This window comes from Haliotis cracherodii, unplaced genomic scaffold (assembly GCF_022045235.1).
Source record: "Haliotis cracherodii isolate W230 unplaced genomic scaffold, xgHalCrac1.p SCAF_6, whole genome shotgun sequence".
NCBI lineage: Eukaryota > Metazoa > Mollusca > Gastropoda > Lepetellida > Haliotidae > Haliotis > Haliotis cracherodii.
The window spans coordinates 58,032,103-58,057,768 of record NW_027266319.1 but is presented as its reverse complement, the minus strand read 5'-3'; the positions used below and the strand labels follow the sequence as shown (position 1 = coordinate 58,057,768).

Sequence of the window (25,666 nt, the reverse complement as noted above, 5' to 3'; positions counted from 1 at the left end):
TTTATTAATGCAAGCAGGGGACACTCACGTTTTTCACATTGATATCTTTGTTGCATTAATTTCCTGAATTACAGCATACACGGCCATGTAAATTTGTGAATAACATGGGTGATTCAGTCGTCATCAATCCAGTATACTGATGGAAACTAATAAGGGAACAATGACAAATATGGGGAAATAAACTTTACTGTATTACATTTGAAATATTGGCTTTCAAATTTAACACATCAGAATCAAATGTTGTGATGTGTTTGTGTGCATTGTTTCCAACGCGTGGTCGACAAGGCTGGGAACCATGATCGTATATCATTTTACTGTGTCTTAAACTTAGTGTTCCCTTAGTCATCTCCATCATCAGCATGTGCCATTGGCCGTACCAGAATCCTATGATCCTGGGTTCGAATCCCAGATCATGACCTGATTATGATTGTTGGTTTGTCAGCACCATAGTTGGGGGTTTCACCAAAATGGTCAACATGTAGGAAGTGCAAATGTTTGGGAGTGCCTCCCACAATAATCTGATGTGCCAGGATACCACTGAATCAGTGTTTGAAATAAGCGCTTGCCCGTAGGCCAGTGGCAGGTAGATTTTGTGTCAGGCCCGTATTTTCAAATAAGTATGAGTCCTTCTGTCCTGCTGTAAATTTTTGTGTTGATTTATTTATCACAATAAGCTGCAGTGTGTTTTAATGAGGGCCTGAAGGGTTAGTTAGGGCCTGCATTTTCTAAAGTCTGTCGGTCCTGATGGGAGCTGGTATTATATTTTATTTCTAACACTGAACACAATCGCTGTTCAAAGCACCGTTAAACCAAACTCACTAGTGTGTGTTACACTGATAGAGTAGCTGAAGTTAACAGGACATATAATTTTTATACATTTATTAATTGTAATATATGACAAAATGAAATCAGTTGTATAAATAAGTTGTTTGTTTAAGCTCTTGACTACAGTTGTCAGAGACTATTAAAAAAAAAATCTCTCCAATTCCGCATCATCTTTTCAAAAAAAGAACTTTAATGTTACATGCAGAGCAAGCGGAAGAAAGAAATCATTCTTATTGACACAAAAATCTTTATTCTCCAACAATCACCATGCAAGAGAGAGCGGAGTATGATATCGGACAAACAAACAGTCACTGTGGAGTCCCACGTGACAAAGGTCTGGCATTAACATTGAAATAGCACTGTCTTGGTATAAATGCAATTCTGAAGATTTTATTCTGCAAGTGGTTTACTTATCTGATGGAATTTCCAACCCTTAGTCTTGGAGTATTTGCAGAAATGTCCTCTTCAATTCTAGCGCTTATCAATTGTGAACTCAGAAAACTGCCTTTGCATTGAGATAAATGGCAAAATACCTCCACGTTTTGACAGGTATTGATGCAGTTTTTGCTACTGGTCAATCACTCAAGTAAAAACAGAGTTCCCAAGTAAACCTCAACCTTACGCACAACACCAATCAATAAGGGGAGATAATAAGAAGAAAACTTAACAGTTCATTACCATATTGGATAGATTTGGGCAGGGTTTTCTGTGTGTTAGTGCAGCTTTCTCAATAAAGGCTGTTACGTTCCATGTGTAAATTGGAATGCTTGGATATCTTCCATAGGGATTAGAGGGCCAAGTAGTTAGGATGCAAGGCACCTGTGTTTGTGGTGTGAGGATGACTAAAATCAGGAGATTGTTGATAAAATGGCTCTGGCAAATGGGTAATTGCTGACTTGATATTATTTGTTTTCTAATTTACAAGTGTTATTGTGTATTTGATGCCAGGAAATTTCATTTGAAACTTGGGGAGTGAACTGGAGGTTTTAAATGTGTAAATCTGTATCTGCATAGTTAGCAGAATGTGGGGAAAACAATTGCACTTGCACTTGCACTTGCACTTGTCACGCACGCACGCACAAATGAAAACCAAGAGCGCATTACCTAAAACACCTGTTGCCATAATTAACATCAGCAGAGCAATTTGTTATAATTTTTTTTCACCAAAAACAAACTTTCGAGTTGTAGACATGTCTCCATTTAGTAATATTCATGATTCAGGATGCTCGTGATATGATGCAGATTTGTTCCACACTGTTTGGCTGCCATCTGTTGGCTGATTGCCCCACACTTGCTGAGCAAACCAACCGTGAATCAGTCGTGAAGACTAACAGATCAGTGTCAGACCAGGGCATAAAATTTAACAAAAACAGTGGCACGCAATATCAAATAATGGTTAGGCACTGGGACATCAAATGGTTAGAATTACTGAAGCAAGTGAGACCTTTTCATAGTGTTGAAGTTAGTCTTGTTGTTTTTACAATATCCCGGTGTGGGATATTGAATTATAAGATTCATTTAACCACAGCAGGTACTGGGATATCAAATTATCAGAATACTCTACCACAGCAGGTACTGGGATATCAAATTATCAGAATACTCTACCACAGCAGGTACTGGGATATCAAATTATCAGAATACTTTACCACAGCAGGTACTGGGATATCAAATTATCAGAATACTCTACCACAGCAAGTCTGGGATATCAAATTATCAGAATACTTTACCACAGCAGGTACTGGGATATCAAATTATCAGAATACTCTACCACAGCAAGTCTGGGATATCAAATTATCAGAATACTTTACCACAGGAGGTACTGGGATATCAAATTATCAGAATACTTTACCACAGGAGGTACTGGGATATCAAATTAATAGAATACTCTACCACAGGAGGTACTGGGATATCAAATTATCAGAATACTCTACCACAGCAGGTACTGGGATATCAAATTATCAGAATACTCTACCACAGCAGGTACTGGGATATAATTATCAGAATACTCTACCACAGCAGGTACTGGGATATCAAATTACCAGAATACTCTACCACAGCAGTTACCAGAACATTGAACGAGTTTTTCCTTTTGCAGAACAGATTCAATGTCCAGGACCTGACCACCGGAGGCTGGCATCAAGTTAAGGACACATCACAGTTGTATCCCCACAGACAATGGGTAACTCAGTTTATAGTTCTTACTGGAACAGTAATTGTTAACAGCAGATCTGCTTGTAATAGATCTGGACTAAATATAGCTGAGGCCAATGATGAGCCAAAATTGTCACTCATCTGCCTTTTGTCTGCTTTTTTATGATCTTGATCCTGGCTGAAATTTGCTGTAAACAGTTCAATGAAATATGGTTTTTTTTCCGGATATTTTTAGGGGACAGTTGAATCCATTTTCTTACTTCAAAGAGAGACTTGCAATTGAAATAATTGCTACTGATTTGGTTTTATTCCCTCAGATAGAACAGCTTTATTTTCACAAAGTTTTAATCAGTCAAGCTGAAAGGTGCAAGCTATGTGTAATTGTTGTATTTTGTACAGCTGAGTTGTTTGGTGGTATAATGGAAGATATCTGATACAGGAATGTATTGCTTGCCTCGCAACAGAGCTTCCTAACTGTCAGAACCTGTGTTGGGTTAGTGTGAGTTAATCAGGAGAATGAACAAAACATCTGATACAATAGGGTAATCTCAACAGAGAATCACCACAGGGAATCACCACGGAGCATCAACAGAGAGCATCAGCACCGATCATATCACCACAGGGCATCACCACATTACAGGGCAACACCACAGGACATCACCACAGGACATCAACACATCACAGGGCATCACCACAGGACATCACATCACAGGGCATCACCACAGGACATCACCACATCACAGGGCATCACCACATCACAGGACATAACGACAGTGCATCACCTCAGGACATCACCACAGGGCATCACCACATCACAGGACATCACCACAGTGCATCACCACAGGACATCACCACAGTGCATCACAACAAGACATCACCACAGGGCATCATCACATCACAGGACATCACCACAGGGCATCATCACATCACAGGGCATCACCACATTACAGGACATCCCCACAGTGCATAATCACAGGACATCACCACATGGCATCACCACAGGGCATCACCACAGGGCATGACCACAGGACATCACAGTGCATCACAACAGTGCATCACAACAGGACATCACAGTGCATCACAACAGTGCATCACAACAGTACATCACCACAGGACATCACCACAGTGCATCACAACAGGACATCACCACAGGGCATCACCACAGGACATCACAACAGTGCATCACCACAGGACATCACCACAGTGCATCACCACAGTGCATCACAACGGGACATCACAGTGCATCACAACAGTGCATCACAACAGTACATCACCACAGTGCATCACCACATGGCATCACAACAGTGCATCACAACAGGACATCACAGTGCATCACAACAGTGCATCACCACAGTGCATCACAACAGGGCATCACCACAGTGCATCACAACAGGGCATCACCACAGTGCATCACCACAGGACATCACCACAGGACATCACAACAGGGCATCACCACAGTGCATCACAACAGTGCATCACCACAGTGCATCACAACAGGGCATCACCACAGGACATCACAACAGGGCATCACCACAGTGCATCACAACAGGGCATCACCACAGTGCATCACAACAGGGCATCACCACAGTGCATCACAACAGTACATCACCACAGGGCATCACCACAGTGCATCACAACAGGACATCACAGTGCATCACAACAGTGCATCACAACAGTACATCACCACAGTGCATCACCACATGGCATCACAACAGGGCATCACCACAGGACATCACCACAGTGCATCACCACAGTGCATCACAACAGGACATCACCACAGTGCATCACCACAGTGCATCACAACAGGACATCACCACAGGACATCACCACAGTGCATCACCACAGTGCATCACAACAGGACATCACCACAGTGCATCACCACAGGACATCACCACAGTGCATCACCACATGGCATCACAATAATGCATCACAACAGGACATCACCACAGTGCATCACAACAGGCCATCACCACAGTGCATCACCACATGGCATCACAATAATGCATCACAACAGTGCATCACAACAGTGCATCACAACAGGGCATCACCACAGGACATCACCACAGTGCATCACCACAGTGCATCACAACAGGACATCACCACAGTGCATCACCACAGTGCATCACAGCAGGACATCACCACAGTGCATCACCACAGCGCATGACCACAGTGCATCACAACAGGGCATCACCACAGGACATCACCACAGTGCATCACCACAGTGCATCACAACAGGACATCACCACGGTGCATCACAACAGGACATCACCACAGGACATCACCACAGTGCATCACAACAGGGCATGACCACAGTGCATCACCACAGTGCATGACCACAGTGCATCACAACAGGACATCACCACAGTGCATCACCACAGTGCATCACAACAGGGCATGACCACAGTGCATCACCACAGTGCATGACCACAGTGCATCACAACAGGACATCACCACAGTGCATCACCACAGGACATCACCACAGGACATCACCACAGGACATCACCACAGTGCATCACAACAGGACATCACCACAGTGCATCACCACAGTGCATCACCACAGTGCATCACAACAGTGCATCACCACAGCGCATGACCACAGCGCATCACAACAGGACATCACCACAGGACATCACCACAGTGCATCACCACAGTGCATCACCACAGTGCATCACAACAGTGCATCACCACAGCGCATGACCACAGTGCATCACAACAGTGCATCACAACAGGACATCACCACAGTGCATCACCACAGTGCATCACAACAGTGCATCACCACAGCGCATGACCACAGTGCATCACAACAGAACATCACCACAGGACATCACCACAGTGCATCACAACAGGACATCACCACAGTGCATCACCACAGCGCATGACCACAGTGCATCACAACAGTGCATCACCACAGGACATCCCAACCGTGTGAATGGTAATTGTTCTCAACAAACTACACTACGGCACATGGCACCATGATTGATCTGTCTCTATCATGCACCTAAAGATGTGACTTCCTATGTAGACATGATATGTCGGGTGTTTGTGTTCAGATCTATCAGGAATGATAGCAGTCATTAAAGGCTATTGGTTCTAGTATGTTCAATTCAAGTTTAGTCAATGCAGAGTTTTTGCTTCCTTGACCAAATTATATCTCCTGCCTTCTCAGCAGAAATCTTGTACACAGATGGCTGACATCCACATATTCTCCTTTACTAATTTGTAACATGAAGGTCACTGTGACAACTGACAGACTGTCCTTCTCACAGATGGTTGACAACAGTGTTTCACCTACACATGAAGGCTACAGTTTTTCTCACAGATGGTTGACAACAGTGTTTCACCCATACATGAAGGCTACAGTTTTTCTCACAGATGGTTGACAACATTGTTTCACCCACACATGAAGACTTCAATTTTTCTCACAGTTGGTTGACAACAGTGTTTCATCCACACATGAAGGCTACAGGTTTTTTCACAGATGGTTGACAACAGTCTTTCACCCACACATGAAGACTACACTTTTTTTCACAGATGGTTGACAAGGGTATTTCACCTACACATGAAGACATGAAGGTTGTTGTGATATATCACAGATTGGCAACCACAGTTTCTGACCCCACACATACATCAGTCAACCTTGTCTCACCCACTCATGGAGGTTGTTGTGATATATCACAGATTGGCAACCACAGTTTCCAACCCCACACATACATCAGTCAACCTCGTCTCACCACTCATGGAGGTTGTTGTGATATATCACAGATTGGCAACCACAGTTTCCACCCCACACATTCATCAGTCAACCTTGTCTCTCCCACTCATGGAGGTTGTTGTGATATATCACAGATTGGCAACCACAGTTTCCACCCCCACACATACATCAGTCAACCTTGTCTCACCCACTCATGGAGGTTGTTATGATATATCACAGATTGGCAACCACAGTTTCCACCCCCACACATACATCAGTCAACCTTGTCTCACCCACTCATGGAGGTTGTTGTGATATATCACAGATTGGCAACCACAGTTTCCACCCCCACACATACATCAGTCAACCTTGTCTCACCCACTCATGGAGGTTGCTGTGATATATCACAGATTGGCAACCACAGTTTCCACCCCCACACATTCATCAGTCAACCTTGTCTCACCCACTCATGGAGGTTGTTGTGATATATCACAGATTGGCAACCACAGTTTCCACCCCCACACATACATCAGTCAACCTTGTCTCTCCCACACATGGAGGTTGCTGTGATATATCACAGATTGGCAACCACAGTTTCCACCCCCACACATACATCAGTCAACCTTGTCTCACCCACACATGGAGGTTGCTGTGATATATCACAGATTGGCAACCACAGTTTCCACCCCCACACATACATCAGTCAACCTTGTCTCACCCACTCATGGAGTTTGCTGATATACATTGTGATACATTGTAATAGAAGTGAAATATTGTTCAAATCAGTGAAAAACCTAAATCATTCACTCACTCCGCCACTGTTTTTTCCATATTTAAGACTCAGGTTTTCACAGTTTCAAAGTTCCAGCACTCACTCAACTGATTAGATAACCCCAGGTCAGCAAATGTCAAACAGTTAAGCATTTACAAACATGAAATATTGACATGAGAACATCACGGCCACAATGAGGAATGTGAGAGCCATTTTGAAATGCCAATAATTTCATTGATTAATTATGATAATAAAAAAAATCACTTCCTACATGTTTAATACAACTAGTCAACATGGAACATGATTTATGTCTGTCAACAGGAAAAGGATCTTTTCAATAATGATTTGTTAACAGCATTGATCAAAACATCTTTAAAGCACTTAACATGTGCAATAAAATGGCAGAAAGTTATATTCATTGATCTAATTGTCGCTGAGGAAACATTTGATCTACCAGTGAGAACATCCTATCCCTGTAATAGAAAGTATCGTCATCATGTTAAAAGCCTTACACATCGATTAAGAACTTTGACTATACAAAACTAAATCTCGCCACTGAGACACCTAATCGATGAGTGATCTGTATTGTTATGTCTGAATATTACAAACTTGCAAATTGCTTTTTGTACAGATTTCCGTATCATTGAACATAAGGGACATTTTTGGGAACAAAACAACCTTATGCCATGGAAGTACAGTTATGCTATAAATATTTATTGGAAGCACATCAGTTTGACGTTGCAGGGATTATAAAGATTGTAACAGGAGAGACATTCTCAGTGATTCCCATGCAGGTTAGTTAGACAAGGAGATGTTGTATAGGTCAGACGTCATCAAAATATTATTCTATTTTATTATATCTTTCTGTATTTTATTGAGACTATTTTGTTGAATATTAGCAAATTAAGTGTATTTGCAACTATTTCATTAGATTTTTTTCTTTTTGTGTTATGTATATGCATGTTAGTGAAAAAAGGAGACTTTATAGGTACAGGCCTGACATCATGAAAATATCCTGTTTTGTTTCGGGTTTCTATGTTTCATTGAAAATATTGTGCTAAATATTAATGTAATTGCCACTATATCTTAGGTTTATTGTTTCTTGTGCTATATATATGTATGTTTGCAGGAAAAGAAAACCTTTTTTGCATGGGCCCAAAATGATGAAGATATTATTCTGTTTTGTTACGTCTTCCCTGGCCAGATATATTAGACACAATCAGAGGGAAATACGAACAGATGTTGTCTGGAAATATATCCCAGAGAATTGATTGTCACGAGAATCTATGTATCATTACACATCTAGCACACATAACAAAAAGTTTAACAGAGCTTACTATATATTTCTGAAGAAAGTAGCCTGTTTTGGAAATCTTATCCTGTATTTTAATTTCTGAAAAAACACATTTGTCCTTGTTTTCAAAGTGAAATACATATATTGACAAGCTGGAATCAAAATTGATTATTTAATAGTATGTTCTGACCATGTGGTTAGTTGCACATTTAAAACAATCTGGTTCCAGTGACATCATGGAGCTTTGGGTGTCCTGGTTACACATAAAACAATGATGTCATGGAGCTTTGGGTGTCCTGGTTACACATAAAACAATGATGTCATGGAGCTTTGGGTGTCCTGGTTACACATAAAACAATGATGTCACAGAGTTTGGGGTGTTATTGTTTCAACTTTAGACAATGATGTCATAGAGCTTTGTGGCGTGGCGTGGCGTGGCGTGGCGTGGCGTGGCCTGGCCTGGTGTGGTGTATGTGTGGTGTGTGTGGTGTGTATAAGTATGTGTGGTGTGGTGCGTATGTGGTGAGGTGAGGTTTGTATTTGGTGAGATGTGTGTATGTGGTGAGGTGAGATGTGTATGTGGTGAGATGTGTATGTGGTGAGGTGAGATGTATATGTGGTGAGGTGAGATGTGTATGTGGTGAGATGTGTATGTGGTGAGGTGAGATGTATATGTGGTGAGGTGAGATGTATATGTGGTGAGGTGAGATGTGTATGTGGTGAGGTGAGATGTATATGTGGTGAGGTGAGATGTGTATGTGGTGAGATGTGTATGTGGTTAGGTGAGATGTATATGTGGTGAGGTGAGATGTGTATGTGGTGAGATGTGGTGAGGTGAGATGTATGTGTGGTGAGGTGAGATGTATATGTGGTGAGGTGAGATGTGTATGTGGTGAGGTGAGATGTATATGTGGTGAAGTGTGTTTTCTGTGCAGGGTTGTGTAATGGATGGAAGGGTAGATGGGTGGGTGGATATTCTACATGTATGTTTGTGAGGGTGTTGATGTGGATGGATGAGTGGAAGAGTGTTTAATATGCAGGTGCACTAAGGATTAACTTGTGTTTGCATTTATGTATATAATATTTGTGTGTGTGCATGCATGCATGTATGGATGTGTATGTATTGAGGTATACATGTGTGATAAGTAGTGAGCACGTAACATGCGAGTATAGGTAGTAGGATTTTGTTGTGTTAGTTTGAATGTGTATGTGAGAGAGGGATCATATATAAGATGTTATATTCCATTGATGCATTTTATTTTGTTGCATTTTCTTTTAAAAATCTTGAACTTGAACTCAAATGTTTTTACAAGTGATGTCTCATAGGTCAATTATGTCAGCAAGTATTGATACGTCGTACACTAAGTTGTAAGAGACGACCAAATGGATTGGTCGGTCAGACTCACTGACTTGTTTGACAGTGGGTCATCATATCCCGACGGCGTTGATCGTTGCTCACAATATCGATCACTGGATTGTCTGCTCCAGACTTGATTATAATTTACAGACTGCTATCGTATAGCTGAAATATGGCTAAGTGCAGTGTTAAACAACATCGAAACATATACAATGTACAACTAGCAACACCTTGATAAGTAATTTGATCTCATTGTTCCTGGAGCAGTGCCAGGCCCCAGCCAGGGATGAACACTGATGTAGAGACCTCACTAAACTGTCTCAAATAGTTGATGCAAGTGTCTGCCTCGGTATGATGTTAATAATTGATAAGCCACAGTCTGTTCTGGCATCTAAATAAAAGTCTTCGGAAATCAAGTACCAGTTTGGGTTCTTACTTATTGTCAGACATTGATTTTAGCACAGACAATCTGACCGGATTTGACCCAGTTAGTAATTTACACTCTCCATGCTGCCAAGTTGTTCAATACTGCTGGTGTCCTATGAAGTATGGTTTAAGCTAGCCAGTGTGTATTACACTAGTTGCTTTGTATCTTGTTCCTCCTGCATCTTGTTCTCCGCTGTGGGCTTTTTAGTGCCTCTGTCCACAAAGCAATCTTAGCACTACAGCCATCGTAACGCCTATACTTCAACATTGACTTAGCCAGTCGTAGAGCGAAGATTGGTTTGTGGGTGGAACTAGTTCTGAGATGTTGTAAGAGGTGCCTAAAATGGAGATCGAATGGTGAAAATGTCTGCTGAATATGAATAGTGTTTGGATCAGTCCACTAAGGAAACCTGAGTCATGGGAGGTGAATTTAAGCTGATGTGAAGTGGGGTTTGATGTTGTGTTAAAGGTTATTTCACATATATGTGTGTGTGTGTCTGCTTGTCCTAGACTGGACTTCTCCCAGTTTTATAGTGCGAGAACAGAGTCACCATGCCACAGTGTAAAATGGGTGCCCAGTCAGACACATAATACTGACTCTGAGCCCACCAGCCCTTGCTTTGTCCCCTTATTGCCGAGTGGTAGGCAGAGCAACAAGTACCATCTTTTAATGTCTTTTGTTTGTGGGGTGGGGGTGGGGGGTCGAACCACCGACCTACATTTCTCTGGGTAGACACTTTCCCAGCTTTCCCAGCTTTCCGAGCGTTCCGAGCGTTCCCTGCTATCCCAGCTTTCCCATTTTCCCCAGCTTTCCAGCTTTCCCAGCATTCCCAGCTTTCCCAACTTTCCCAGCTTTCCGAGCTTTCCCAACTTTCCCAGCTTTCAGAGCTCTCCCAGCTTTCCCAACTTTCCCAGCTTTCAGAGCTCTCCCAGCTTTCCCAACTTTCCCAACTTTCCCTGCTTTCCCAACTTTCACAGCTTTCCCATCTTTCCCAAATTTCCCAGCTTTCCAGCTTTCCCAGCGTTCCCTGCTATCCCAGCTTTCCCAGCTTTCTCAGCTATCCCAGCTATCCCAGCTTTCTCAACTTTCCCAACTTTGTCCGGTACTGGACATTGCCTGCTCTGTTTTGTTCTGTCCTGTAGTTCTGTCTCCACTGTGAAGGATTGTCCTGAATCAGATTGTCCTGTTCTGGACAATGCCTGTTCTGTTTTGTTCTGTCCTGTAGTTCTGTCTCTACTGTGAAGGATTGTCCGGAACCAGATTGTCCTGTTCTGGACAATGCCGGTTCTGTCCTGTAGTTCTGTCTCTACTGTGAAGGATTGTCCTGAATCAGATTGTCCTGTTCTGTACAATGCCGGTTCTGTTTTGTTCTGTCCTGTAGTTCTGTCTCCACAGTGAAGGATTGTCCTGAATCAGATTGTCCTGTTCTGTACAATGCCTGTTCTGTCCTGTAGTTCTGTCTCTACAGTGAAAGATTGCTCTTAATGAGATTGTTCTGTAATAATGTTTTATGACGCACTAACCTCCACACAGATGCTCATAGCACTACAGTCACCATGTGTAGTACTTGTAAAACAGATGAGTTTTTAGCTGAGATTTGAACTTGTGGAAAGTTGGAGATAATTTTATTCCCCATGGTTACTAAGTTTGTTTCACAATTCTGGGGTGGCAACACTAAACGATTTCTTTTCACAATTTTGCAGTCGGAAGGTCTAGTGGTCAAAAAGTTTGCTCGACATGCCAAAGATTCGGGTTCGATTCCTGACATGGGTACAATGTGTAAAGCCTTTTTCTGGTGTCCCCGACAGTGATATTGCAGGAATATTGCTGAAAGTGGCGTAAAACCATACTCACTCTTTTCAAAATTTGTGAATTTGTAATGTGGAACTGACAAGAGGTGCTGATTTTCTGAGTGCAGCTGTTCTGCCCAAGCTGTCTGTGTAGCCATGATTTAGATTGCCTTGTACAAGACTCCGTCATAATCTCGTAATTTTTCTCTGGTCCATGCCCAATCACTGACAGGACATGAATATATAGCTAGAATATTTCAACCTTCAACAATATACAAGATGCAAAGAAACTGTAGTCCCACTGGCTTGAACTTTTGGGATGTGTATACTTTTAATGACTCAACCTTTCTTGGAGAGCAGATTTGTTGGGGGATAATGTCGTAGCATTATAATACTTGTACATTACACCTAGGTAATGTGTCTGCACGAACCGAAGCTCTCGATCAATAACAGAGGCATTATTTCTTTGTTTTTACAGCACTGGTGTGAAACGCGTTGTGAAGTCGACAAGTGCTGGAGTATTGACTATTAACTTTGATACATTAGTGAAATTCAGGTCCACTCTTCATATTCGTATGTTGGTGATGAATGAATTGCTTCTAATTGTGGCATTAGATTATACAAAATTATCTTGCAGTGAGTTTTCAATCCCAATTAATTGAAGCACGAGTCTACTGTTCTGTGCTGATCAGATTCAGTTCTAGGCATTGTGGCTTATAGTTATACGTACTGTATGACCACAGTGTTAATGGATAACTATTGTCCGTGTTTTAGAGCTGAATATTTGATAGTTGATTCAAAAAAAAAGATTGTGTTAAATCTGCATCGATTCATTTTGATTCATTTGTGACTATTGTTTGAACCATGTGCATTATTCTAAGCTGTGAATGTGTAAGCTTTTACCATTTTAACCAGAAGAGATTTAAAATGTGGATATCAGATTTTGCGGTGAATCATGGGTTATTGGAGTGATGAGAAATGGGATGAATAAATGATGAGACTGTTTGCGTCTCAGATTTCATCCTGGTGGGTGACATTTCACACATTACGACATCAAGGTGACGAGGTGCGAACACGTTGGGCACAAACTGACTCGTGTATCTTCACGTATTGGAATGCTGTTGACAGGTATGCAGGTTATTTTAGAGATTTTGTTCCAAATTGGACCGATATTGAAATTGAATGGTACTTGGTGGGGATGCCCAGTTTGTGGTTTAACCATTGGCTTATCATGCCAAAGACCTGGGTTCGAATCTTCATGCATGAAGTCCATTTGTGATATCCTTCGCAGACATTTTGCTGGAATATTGCGAAAAGTGGCGTAGAACTGACTCACTCATTTGTTGGTGCCAAAACCACATGGCTACATTCCTGCTGTGTGCTATACAGATGACAGAGGGTACAAGAGGTGGATTTAGGCCTTAGGGAGACATATAACAGTGAGTGAGTTTTGGTTTTACGCTGCTTTTAGCAATATTCCAGCAATATCACAGCGGAGGACACCAGAAATGGGCTTCACACATTGTACCCATGACGGGAATCGAACCCGGGTCTTCGGCGTGACGAGCCAACGCTTTAACCACTAGGCTACCCGACCGCCCGACATATAATAACTATACTACCTGACTCTCCTGAGATCAGAAAAACCAGTGGTTGATAGTGAGAGGGTCATGAGGGGTATGACGTCATACTAAATCAGCCAGCTAACAGCTGGTGATATTTCCACCTATTCAGCAATATAAAAAACAAGTGTTTTATAATCAGAGTGTTTCATATCATTTTATCAATTGCAATGGGTTTTTTATGAGTAACTGAAAATATTTTGTATTCATTAAACTTAATACCAACATCTGGCATTTATTTCAGCAAACATTGGAACAAAATAATTAATTTGCAAAAGATTTTAAACAAAAGTAGTGTCCAGGCAGATAGTATTGTCATTAATTAGTGATATTAGTTCCTGCAAACTTGTCAGAGCTGCTAATGCCAAACATACAACTGCTGCAGCTCAGAACAACTCCCAGTGTTCTCTTGGACCCATCAGTGCTGATGCAATATCTTTCAGCCACTCTGCTTTATTGGTACGGAGTAAAACGTGTCATCAGTGTCGTGATTATCACTATTTATTTTCACACGGAGCATCAATTGTGGCCATTTCTATTGTGCTTTGTGGGGCAATCATGAGAGGGTGTGGCTTTTTCAATTCCAAATATGTTTTTTTTTTTATGAATCTGTAAATTCAGAAGCTTGAATCATTTCTGATATGATATATTTCTTATTTTGTTTTCAGGACATTGATCCCAACTTGGAAAGCTGTTTACCTCATCATTAAGGTAGGAGTTTGTTTCTACAATCAAATCATGTTATATTTTGTCAACAAAAAGATTTAATTAACATTATATTTGCAACAATTTATACTCCTTTACATATGTAAAACATATTTCGTGTTCTTTTACCAATTACAAACTCTGCAGATTATTATTGATCATAATATTGTATGTAATTTATATATATATTATTATTTCCATGGAATTTCCATAGAATTACTGCACTGTTTATGATAATTGTATGCTTTTTATTAAACGTATTTATGTTTATGTAAATTGGACAATGTTTGCTTTTTCCATTTGAACTTTATATGTCAATAAGATATGTCTCAAAAAAACGAAGAAAAAAAAGAAGACTGTTGTAAATGGAAGCGACATAACCTTGTTCATATTCTTTAGAAATCCCAGCTAAAAGCAGAGTCCACTGTGTGATTCCGTCTATATAATAAACGTGTGTTTTTGAGCTCACGAAGAGTTGAGCACATCTTACTCCACCAGTGCCACCCATCACAAACACATGCAAAGGCAAGTCAACTGTTCAGCTGAAAAAAAACATTGGGAACAGATGGTACAAGTCAAAAAGGGAATTGCATCAGAAATTATTTTGGTCACTGAAGTGTCATATTTGGAAATGTCCGCCACATGTCTACCAAAAAACTATCTGAATGCCTTACTGAGGCCTTGAATTCTTTTCAAAAATCTTTGGAGCAAGAATTGTATGACGCTATTTGAAAAGTCATTGTAGCTGTATTACAGGAACTGAATATGATAAAGGGACAAGAAATTGGATCCTGGATCCTAGATCCGGGAATAAAACAATACAGAAATAGGTTTTGTAATTTGTTAAAACATTTGAATTATTTTTAGATAACTAAACGAGAGATGAAATAAATGTTGTGCTTTTGGAGGTATAAGGTTGAACATAGATTATGCATTAAAGTTATTAGATAAGGGTTAAGGGTTGGAATTATAACAAGGTTAAGTTATACATTTCCTCTGTATTGGATTATTTTGTACTTATGGATGGAAGGGTAACCTTGTGGACAGGACTTTGGACTTTATTGTGCTGGACCATGTCAATAATTTCATATTGATGTCTATAGTGTTTTTTTTAAATTAAATTTTAAGAAATCTGAGAAGTTGACTCACTGACTTACTTATGATGGTATAAATGCAGACTAAATGTTGTGCACAGTGTTTACATTTATAACTTCATAAACGCAAAAAAAAATTGAAGTCAATTCTTTACTAATAATTAGGTTTTCATCCCTGTCACCACCAAAACACACCACCAAAAATCACCTCTTGTAATCTCTTTGTACCCATGTTCCTTCAGAAGAAGAAATCATCACTACACTTGTGTCCTCGTCCCTTGTGTAGATGAGACCGCATCCATGGTCTAGTGGTAGAGTGTTTGCCTGGAGAGTGGAAGCTCCGAGTTCAGTCTCTGGTCGCGGGATGCCAAAAGACGTTAAAAGATGGTACCATATTTTCTTGAGTATAGTGCGCACTTTTTTTCCACGAAATAATGAGTTTTGATGTTACCGTGATGTTACCGTGACTGGCGTGAGCACGTAACACCGGAAATACCATGCCAACAAATCCAAACTGAAGTACGCAAAATCATCATGTAATTACACTGTCTGGCTATACAAAGTTTCTTTGTATATCTGGACTTATGTTTGAAATTTATTTCATTAATTTTATTCAAAATTCCTTTTAATAATGTTTTAATTAATTTCAGCGAAATCGTGTGTGAAGCGATCTTCCGATCAAACAACTCACTGTTATTAACAGCAACCACGGTCAGATTACGGCTATTGACGCCTTGAAACAAACTTTAGTTGACAGAGCATGGATACATATATCATAAATGCCATACTTTGACTTGTTAAAAGTCATATTTGTTATAATTTGACGATTCTATGTCAACACGTAGTTCTCGCGATCATGCGATCACGTGCGCGGGAGCCTTCGTCAAGGTGACTGGTCAGACTGGTTCCATGTGAAAATAATAACCGACAATAGCGATCAGCTGCTTCGCTTAGGGTTATTATTATTCTAAATATGTTTAGTAAAAGCTGCAACTAAATTAACAAGAGATTGGAATATATTATTCCTGATAGAAAATAGTTTCAGGTACAATTTTTGCCGATCCTTGCATTAAAAACCTGTAAAGTTATATCATTGGGTGTGTCTTGACCGAATCACCGGTAGATTCCAAGAAAACGTGTGTACAGCTGATTGCTGTTTCCGGCTTAGTTTACGAAAACATACACCAGGTAATCTTAATCCCTGGATGTAAAACAATGCCTAGCAGAACAAAATACAGTTTAAACGGTAAATCAACATGTCTGGTGATTTTTTTATCTCAAATTTCGAATGTGTACTGACCAAGTTTCTTGTCACCCGTTCGTTTGCCGGACTTCACTGAAGGGGTAGATATTCGGTGTAATTTTTTTCTGCGCTTGATATTCGATTTTTTTTTCTGAATCCGCTAGAGGAGGGTGCGCACTATACTCAAGAAAATACGGTAGTTGTTACCCTGTCTGGCGCTCAGCATTAAGGGACTAAAGCAAGGACTGGTCGGCTGTGTCTGAGTAGGGTATTCATGTTAAACTATGGTATGGTATCTCAGTTGGCTAGCACTATTAATCTAGTCATGATTTCATGACCCGTGAAGATCCGGGTAAGAATAGGTCTTCAGCAACCCATGCTTGCCGTAAAAGGCGACTATGCTTGTCGTAAGCTGCGACTAATGGGATCGGGTGGTCAGGCTCGCTGACTTGGTTGATGTGTTCCTATCCCAATTGCATGGATCGATGCTAATGATGTCAGTCACTGGATTGTCTAGTCCAGACTTGATTATTATTGACGTCCTATAGCTGGAATAGTGCCGTATTAAATAACAAACAAAAACATTTCATGTCACAGATGTTTGAATAGTTTGTTTTTATAATATATTATTAAATATAATATTAAATGCCCCACTTACTAATTGTGAATATTTTGGAGGAAAAGGTAAAAAGTGATATATATTCTGACTAATATAATATGTCCCTATCTCCCTTGTTTATCATAACAACTTCTAAGTGCCACTTAAAGAAAAACATATTATATCTGTCCTTGGAAACTGTGTTAAATTATTAGTGTTGTTTTATCATATTAAAAAGTGTTTGGCCATAATTACTCTCTTTTTGTTATCATTTGTATTGATTGGTAAACGTCTGGCACATGACTAATGCAAATGTCATGGATAACAGTCAAGTACAAGCCTTCCACCTATCAATACAAATGATAACAAAAAGAGAGTAATTATGGCCGAACACTTTTTAAGATGATAAAACAACACCAATAATTTAATACAATTTCCAAGGACTCTTCTTTAAGCATCTACTTTGTAATCCATGACATTTTAATAAAGTAGATACTACACAGACATGATACAGTTTCTGTCAGTTGCCAGTGTGAAAACATTCCAAAAAACACATCCAACATTCCTCATCCAAGCAGGTATTTGCCTGCTGGAGAAGTAGAGTCATGTGGCTTTGAGAAAATGTCCAAAATTCTAGATTGCAATAAAATGATTCAGACGACTTCGTTTCAACAAATTTCTTTCTTAGAGAGGAAGTTTAGGGTGAGTTATCTCACAAAGACGCACTTAGGCCTTAAATTCTTAAAAACTTTTCAAATTGAGTGTGATGAAAGCTGAAGATTGAAGGATGAAGGTTGTAATCTATGTACCTTCAAGAAAATTAGGACTCTGAGAATTGATCAAATTTTTCGCTTCCCCAAAGAATTTGAGCAAATCCATTGAGCCATTGAAAGACACAGAATATGTCATTCACACCAGATAACTGCAAATACCTTCCTGACGTCTGTCTCTGAGTGGAAGAAGTGCCCCCCCTAGGGCCTGGTCACGCTCCTCCACTGTAAATACATATTGGCATATCCATATCTTTGGCGTTCCTTCAAGGTGCATAGAAACAGTCAGGCTACTGGTCTGACGTAATGTAATTTTTAACAAGATCCTTTGTAATTATGGTTGATGCTGAAGGATAGTTTTTATATTTTAGATTGCGACTGCAAGTACTTTTTTGAACCTTTTGTTTGATTCTTTTGTGGCATGTTGAAGAAAGACATTTCTCTAATTGGGGACATGGGGGTACAGTTGTCTGATGTGCTGCAATTTGCTGTGCAGAGTTGCTTCCCTTAGGCATGTCTGAATCCTATGATTGCAGATTTGAATCTAGATTTGCCCTGATTATGATTGTTTAGTAGGCACAACACTGGTGCCCTTGGTTTTCATTATAGTGGTAAACTTCCAATGACCTCCACCACTTTCATCTTTCCTCTCACAGTAAGCTGACTGACAGTGATTTGATTGAAATTCATCTGCTCTGTCATAAAGATTGAATATGTGCTGAATTACTTTCCATGCATCTACCTTTCATACAAAAAGAAAATGAAGGATCAAAGTTGAACTTGGATTGACAGTTTTATTGCAAAGTGTTTTTAGTTTGTCTTCTCACTCAAATTTTATTTTTAACAATGATTCAAAACTGCAGATGCGTCCATGTCAGAATGACATTATCAAAGCTTTCTTTCTTTAATGAAGGATGTGTATCATGTGTCATTATTCCATACCTCACTCGCGAAAGATAATTCTTATCCTTGAAAAGTAATTTATAGTTTCTCTCGGGTGTTTAAAGGGACAATACGTCTACGGTTCTGTGTGTTTTCAAATCATGCATGAAATAATTTCCGATTCAATTCTCAAACAAAAACAATAGAGTTCCGCACAGTGAAACTGAAAATGCAAGCATTGTGCAGAATTAACTGGCTTTAGTTTTTTTAATAGAGCCAAATTGGAGAGAAAGTTTTTGTGTGTTTTTTACCCCTGAGTTACAAAATACTAATTGCCAGTTTGATTAGATTAGAAGCCAGTGTTTATCATCGCCTAGGTTGCAATAGATTTACTAACAAGAGGAAAGTCCGGTCACGTGATAAGCCTACACTGGTTTTGGCTTGACCCAGAGGCAGAAACGGAATAAGTCAGGCAGAGCCGAGTAAGCTCGGGGATTATAAGATACTGTTTACAAATAAAGCTTCAGAATGGTCGACATCCTGTCTCTAAGAATGCAATTAGTTACTGACTAAAAAATTATCACTTGCTCTTAAAAATTGTTTATTGTGTCCTGATGGTGTGTCTAGGTTTGTCAGAACCATACCCCTGCTTGTGGATCTCACCAAAGTGGTAAGAGTTTGTCAGGACCATACCCCTGCTTGTGGATCTCACCAAATTGGTAAAAGTTTGTCAGAACCATACCCCTGCTTGTGGATCTCACCAAAGTGGTAAAAGTTTGTCAGAACCATACCCCTGCTTGTGAATCTCACCAAAGTGGTAAAAGTTTGTCAGAACCATACCCCTGCTTGTGGATCTCACCAAAGTGGTAAAAGTTTGTCAGAACCATACCCCTGCTTGTGGATCTCACCAAAGTGGTAAAAGTTTGTCAGAACCATACCCCTGCTTGTGGATCTCACCAAAGTGGTAAAAGTTACTCAGAACCATACCCCTGCTTGTGGATCTCACCAAAGTGGTAAAAGTTTGTCAGAACCATACCCCTGCTTGTGGATCTCACCAAAGTGGTAAAAGTTACTCAGAACCATACCCCTGCTTGTGAATCTCACCAAAGTGGTAAAAGTTTGTCAGAACCATACTCCTGCTTGTGGATCTCACCAAAGTGGTAAAAGTTTGTCAGAACCATACCCCTGCTTGTGGATCTCACCAAAGTGGTAAAAGTTTGTCAGAACCATACCCCTGCTTGTGGATCTCACCAAAGTGGTAAAAGTTTGTCAGAACCATACCCCTGCTTGTGGATCTCACCAAAGTGGTAAAAGTTTGTCAGAACCATACCCCTGCTTGTGGATCTCACCAAAGTGGTAAAAGTTACTCAGAACCATACCCCTGCTTGTGGATCTCACCAAAGTGGTAAAAGTTTGTCAGAACCATACCCCTGCTTGTGGATCTCACCAAAGTGGTAAAAGTTTGTCAGAACCATACCCCTGCTTGTGGATCTCACCAAAGTGGTAAAAGTTTGTCAGAACCATACCCCTGCTTGTGGATCTCACCAAAGTGGTAAAAGTTTGTCAGAACCATACCCCTGCTTGTGGATCTCACCAAAGTGGTAAAAGTCTTAGAGCTGCCTGATTTGGGGTTTTCCTCGCACATTAAATGTACATGCTGTGGTTAACCTGCAATACAGCAGCGTGAAACCCAACTCACTCATTCAACACTATTTTCACTTTTACATTGGTTCATGAGATGCTTTGTTGTAAAATTTCTTGCATGCCGTTTGAAGGTTGTTAGAATTGTTTGTAATTTATTTGAACATCATAAGCACATTGTTTATTCATGATATCTGTGAAACAGTCTTCGGTGGCTTAATTGACATGTCTAGTTTGGGATACCATAAACTGTAAAAATTGACAATCAACAAGGTAGATAGAGAAGTGGAATTTTTATTTCACAATATTTATAGCTATCAAAGACTGAAAGGCTTTTTCTTTCCTAATATATGCTATTATCTAATCAACTGATATAATACCACTAATTTGACATCATTGACTTCTATTGAGCCTTATTAAAGGAGACACATTTTTTGTTGTATTTCTATATGAAGTAAGTGAAAAGCAGCTTCAACTGGTAATAGTTCAAAAATATCCATGGAGTTGAAAATAAAATGACAAGATTATGAAAAAGGATTAACTTGCTCTATCATTAATGTAATTTAAGACTTTTTAACCTCTTGAGCACAACATCTCCCTTGGCAAATATAGTTCTTATTGGATTGTTGTTTGAACATTTGTGTCAATTTTCCATTTTGGAGATAGAAAAGTTTCCTGTGTTGAGTAATAAGCCCGCAACTTCGATGTATTCTTTATTCAAGGTTTCACACATCACCTCATTGAAATTGCATTACTAATATGTGCCCACATAGTTTGAGAGATGCAGATTGTTGTTTGTCACATTCCACTCAATAGGGTTCCCTATGAAATATGCAAGTAGCAAGACCCTTCACAGGTTTGGGCCACGGAGATTTGGCCAATGAAATTAACCCCTGGAAACAAATGTCACTGCCTTTGAAAAGCATCACACTTGCTTGGCTCAAATGTTAGGTGAGCAAGGAAGAGGATCCCTGAAGCCGTATCTGGTTCTGATAGGCGTTGTGGTGTGATGGTTGACAACTCTGTGGAGCCCAGTGGTAGACCAGGGGATAGGGAGGAAGGATGATTGGTTGATGAAGATATTTTTATTGGGATGGGAATTGGGCAAGGTGCCAGGGGTCGAATCTACTGATTGTTGGTCCAAATAAACTTATCAAGGTTTCTGTTGGAAAGTCTGTGAAAAGATGCACACACACCAGCTGCAGATATTGAATGCTTCTTCATATTCTCTGTAGTGGTGCCAACTTGATAACACGTTTGTAAATTGTGTTCTTCACATAGCAACCGTCTCTGTAGTTATATCTCTGGGGATAATGACATCTCCTTGCATCCTTTGAAATGGTCCTGATAGAAGCAGGGCAGTAGATAAGGAACTTGTGTAATATGTTGTTAGAAATATTATACACATACACAGTGATTACATTTCGAGAAGAGATACTTTAAGACAATTATATTTTCTTCCTTCAATCCATTCGTTAAGTTTTCACATTTTTTACATCTCAGAGATATAAAACATGAAGGCCAGAGAATAAAAAGTCTTGATCCGACGAAACAGATTCCATTGGGCACAAACGGCAAAACAGCGGTAGAGTTTCTATGAAATCAGTGATGATACAAGGTGTTCGCAAAAGGGTAGCATGTCATGCCCTACAAGCAGCAATACACTTGACATGTTGAAAGGCGATACAGATAGAAAGATAGGCGTGTGTCTGGATGGGCGGGCGTGGGCTGCTTGTACTAGTCCGGACTAATGCTGATTTTATAGTGCTAGCTCACTGAGATACCATGTTGCAGTTTAACATGAATACCCCACTCAGAAACAGTATACTGACTCCGAGCTTTCCAGATCTTGTATAGCTCTTAATGCCGAGCACCAGGCAGGGTAACAACAAGTGCCATCTTTTAATGTTTTTTGCTATGACGCGGTAGCGTATCGAACCCCGGACCTTCCGCTCACCGGGCGAACCCTCTGCCACAAGACCACGGTGTATGTTTATTTGAGAGATTCAACAGGAACAAGAGTCCCATAATAAGCCCACATTGCCCATTCCATTAAGTGAACAATACAACTACTTTGACATGACAAATGTTATTCTACAGTCAACTTTAGTAAACTATTGACAGCTTTGCGACTGTTTGTCTCAGAATAGTTAGAATGTGTTGTATTTTCGAATACAGATTCTAACCCTTTCTCACGTTAACTCCTGGACTATGCATATATAACAGTTGTGTGTATTTCCTCAAGGAATACTGTTTGTAAATATTCATCTAAATTGTCAAAGAGTGTTTAAAATATTATCTCTAAAGTCAGTCTTTTCTCAACAATGTCAACGTCACATGACACCTCATCACCTTTCTAAATGAAAAAATAATCAAATAAAACTACATCTGTGTCCCTCGTGAGAGGATGCCAACGTGGCCATATGGAAAATGTAATTTTGGCCTATTACTCCTCCAATTCTGCATGTCATTGTAAAACTCTGTACACAGTAAGAGGTTACCATGCAGATTATAGATTTATGTTGTTTGGTATTTTGATTTTTAATTCTGTGACTTTCACATACCTCCATAAATCTTTTACTACATTTTTTTCTCATTACTTCTTAAATCACTAGATTTCTGAAACAGAAACTTTTATCTGTTAACTTACTCCAAAAACTTTGAGCCTATGTTCAAGATGGCAGCTAAGGGAGCCATATTGAAAATAGTCCTGTCCACTTTTCAGGCATTTCTCTTTGTCTGTATTAAATATGCAAAATGATGTGGTATGTTTATATTATATGGTATATATGTTTTGTACTGTACTTTGTGTCTGGGTTGAAAGTAACCTGCATCATCAATACTTCAGTCGATCTCCATCACCCATGACAACCTACTGCTGCTGTGTGGTGCTATTTGTAACCACCGAATCCAGCCATGCTCTCATTCCAGCAAGAAGGAAACTACTGAGTGCTCTGACCAATAAGAGTTGAGATTACAAACAGCAGTAGACTGCCTCCGTAGTCTAGTGGTAGAGGGTCCGCCCGGAGAGTGGAAGGTCTGGGGCTTGATCCTACATTATACCCAAACACTTTAATTGATGGTACTTGTTGTTACCCTGTCTGGCTCTCGGCATTTAGGGGCTAAAACAAGGACTGGTCGGCTTGGAGTCAGTATACTGTGTCTGAGTTGGGTAATCATGTTAAACCCTGGCATGGTATCTCAGTGAGCTAGCACTATAAATCGGCATCAGTCCGGACTAGTACAAGCAGCCACACACACACGTGCATGCACATCGCTATATAAGTGCAATAATCTTGGATGCGACGTTAAACCCAGTTTCACCTCACCTCACCAAAAACATGCAACATGCGCCATGAGGCCATCTACACATTCCTTTAATATCAAGCAACTACAACCATCACACAAAATCCATGCTCTGAGTAGGCTCATTTGACTTAATTGAGTTTCAGCGTAATTCATGTGAATATCTTACCTCAATTACATGATTGTCATACATCCTGTGTTGTTGCTATCACACTGTACAAGTCTTTGGATTTTCAACAGAAGTCCTGTTCACTGTCACATATCCATAATAAGTTGTGCATACAATAGTATTCAGCTGCCCAATGCTCCTGTGCATGCGCAAGGCAGGAAACCTCATTATTTTCCTGTGTGTCAACATCTTCTATATGAATTCATGGATGATGGTGGTTTGTAGTGTCTACAAACCTGTGAAGTATTATTGACGATGGTGCTATCTTATTATAATCATGATAATAATAAAAATAATAATAATAATGATAATAATCATCCATTCATGATGCACCAGTTAACGCTCATGGAACTACACGTTTGAGCTAATTTAAGAAGAGTGTAACTAGACTAGATAATGTTGTTTTAAGAGATGACCTTTGAAAGATAAAAGGGATGGTGGTAGTTGGAGACCTGATGGCAAATTGTTACATATCTAAGTCTAATAACTTAGTCATAACTAATGAAACAATATCTTCAGATGCATTTTTGCGTCAGTTTTTCATTGTGAGATCCGAGCCATCTTGTGGCTTGTATTTTGGCAGAAGTTCTGTCACACAGATGCAGACCCTTGCATGCATGGTAGCATTTATATGCCAGTGCCAGAAATGCTGGCTATTCAATCCAGCTATTTTGCCTTTTGTGCCCCATGGAATCTGTTTCGGGGGGGGGGGGGGGGGGGGCACCCATCACAAACACATACAAAGGCAAGTCAATTGTTGACCTGAAAAAAACATTGGAACATATGGTACAAGTCAAAATAGGGAGTGTGAAGCCCATTTCTGGTGTCCCCCGCCGTGATATTGCTGGAATATTGCTAAAAGCGGCGTAAAACCAAACTCACTCACTCAAAACTCAAAATAGGGAATTGCATCAGATGCGTCAAATTTGAAAATGTCCTAGGCCTCTACCATAAAACATTTTGAAAACTTACTGAGGCCTTGAATGTTGTAACCCAGATCAAACAACTTCTGAGCAAGAGTTGTATGATACTCTTTGAAATCTTGATAGAAATGATGTTTCAATCTACCAAATATTTACCTACAAGTGTGTCATACATGCACAAGGTTTGACTCTGGGACATATTCCTGTTTTATCTTTTCTTTCAGAAATGGGGGCACGGGTGTCCCAGTTGTCTAAGGCGCCGTGATTCGCTGTGCAGAGTTGCATCCCTTGGGCACGCCAGAAACCTATGATTGTGGGTTCGAATCCCAGTTCACCCCGATCATGTTTCTAGGTTTGTCAGCACCATAACTGTGCTCATGGAATTCACCGAAGTGGTAAACGTCTG

General features: G+C 40.1%; 4 protein-coding genes across 4 annotated transcripts in view; all 4 read left to right on the top strand.

The window, feature by feature from the left end:
• Positions 1-1,024: 1,024 nt before the first annotated feature.
• On the top strand, positions 1,025-3,946 carry LOC139446534 (uncharacterized). The gene is made up of 3 exons (XM_071227836.1): positions 1,025-1,159; positions 2,921-3,004; positions 3,518-3,946. Exons 1-3 carry the CDS (start codon positions 1,025-1,027, stop codon positions 3,944-3,946), a joined length of 648 nt encoding a protein of 215 aa, XP_071083937.1.
• Positions 3,947-3,963: 17 nt separating this feature from the next.
• On the top strand, positions 3,964-4,899 carry LOC139446533 (filaggrin-2-like). The gene has a single exon (XM_071227835.1). The coding sequence runs from the start codon at positions 3,964-3,966 to the stop codon at positions 4,897-4,899; it is 936 nt and encodes a 311-aa protein (XP_071083936.1).
• Positions 4,900-5,396: 497 nt separating this feature from the next.
• Positions 5,397-5,855, top strand: LOC139446532 (filaggrin-2-like). Its single transcript, XM_071227834.1, has one exon. The coding sequence runs from the start codon at positions 5,397-5,399 to the stop codon at positions 5,853-5,855; it is 459 nt and encodes a 152-aa protein (XP_071083935.1).
• An 8,767-nt stretch (positions 5,856-14,622) lies between these two features.
• The window catches only part of LOC139444918 (neuroglian-like), a 301,741-nt gene continuing 290,697 nt past the window's right edge, over positions 14,623-25,666 (top strand). Inside the window, exon 1 of the mRNA XM_071225929.1 lies at positions 14,623-14,640. The gene's annotated coding sequence lies outside the window, so the exon portion shown is untranslated. The remainder of the gene's footprint in view (positions 14,641-25,666) is intronic.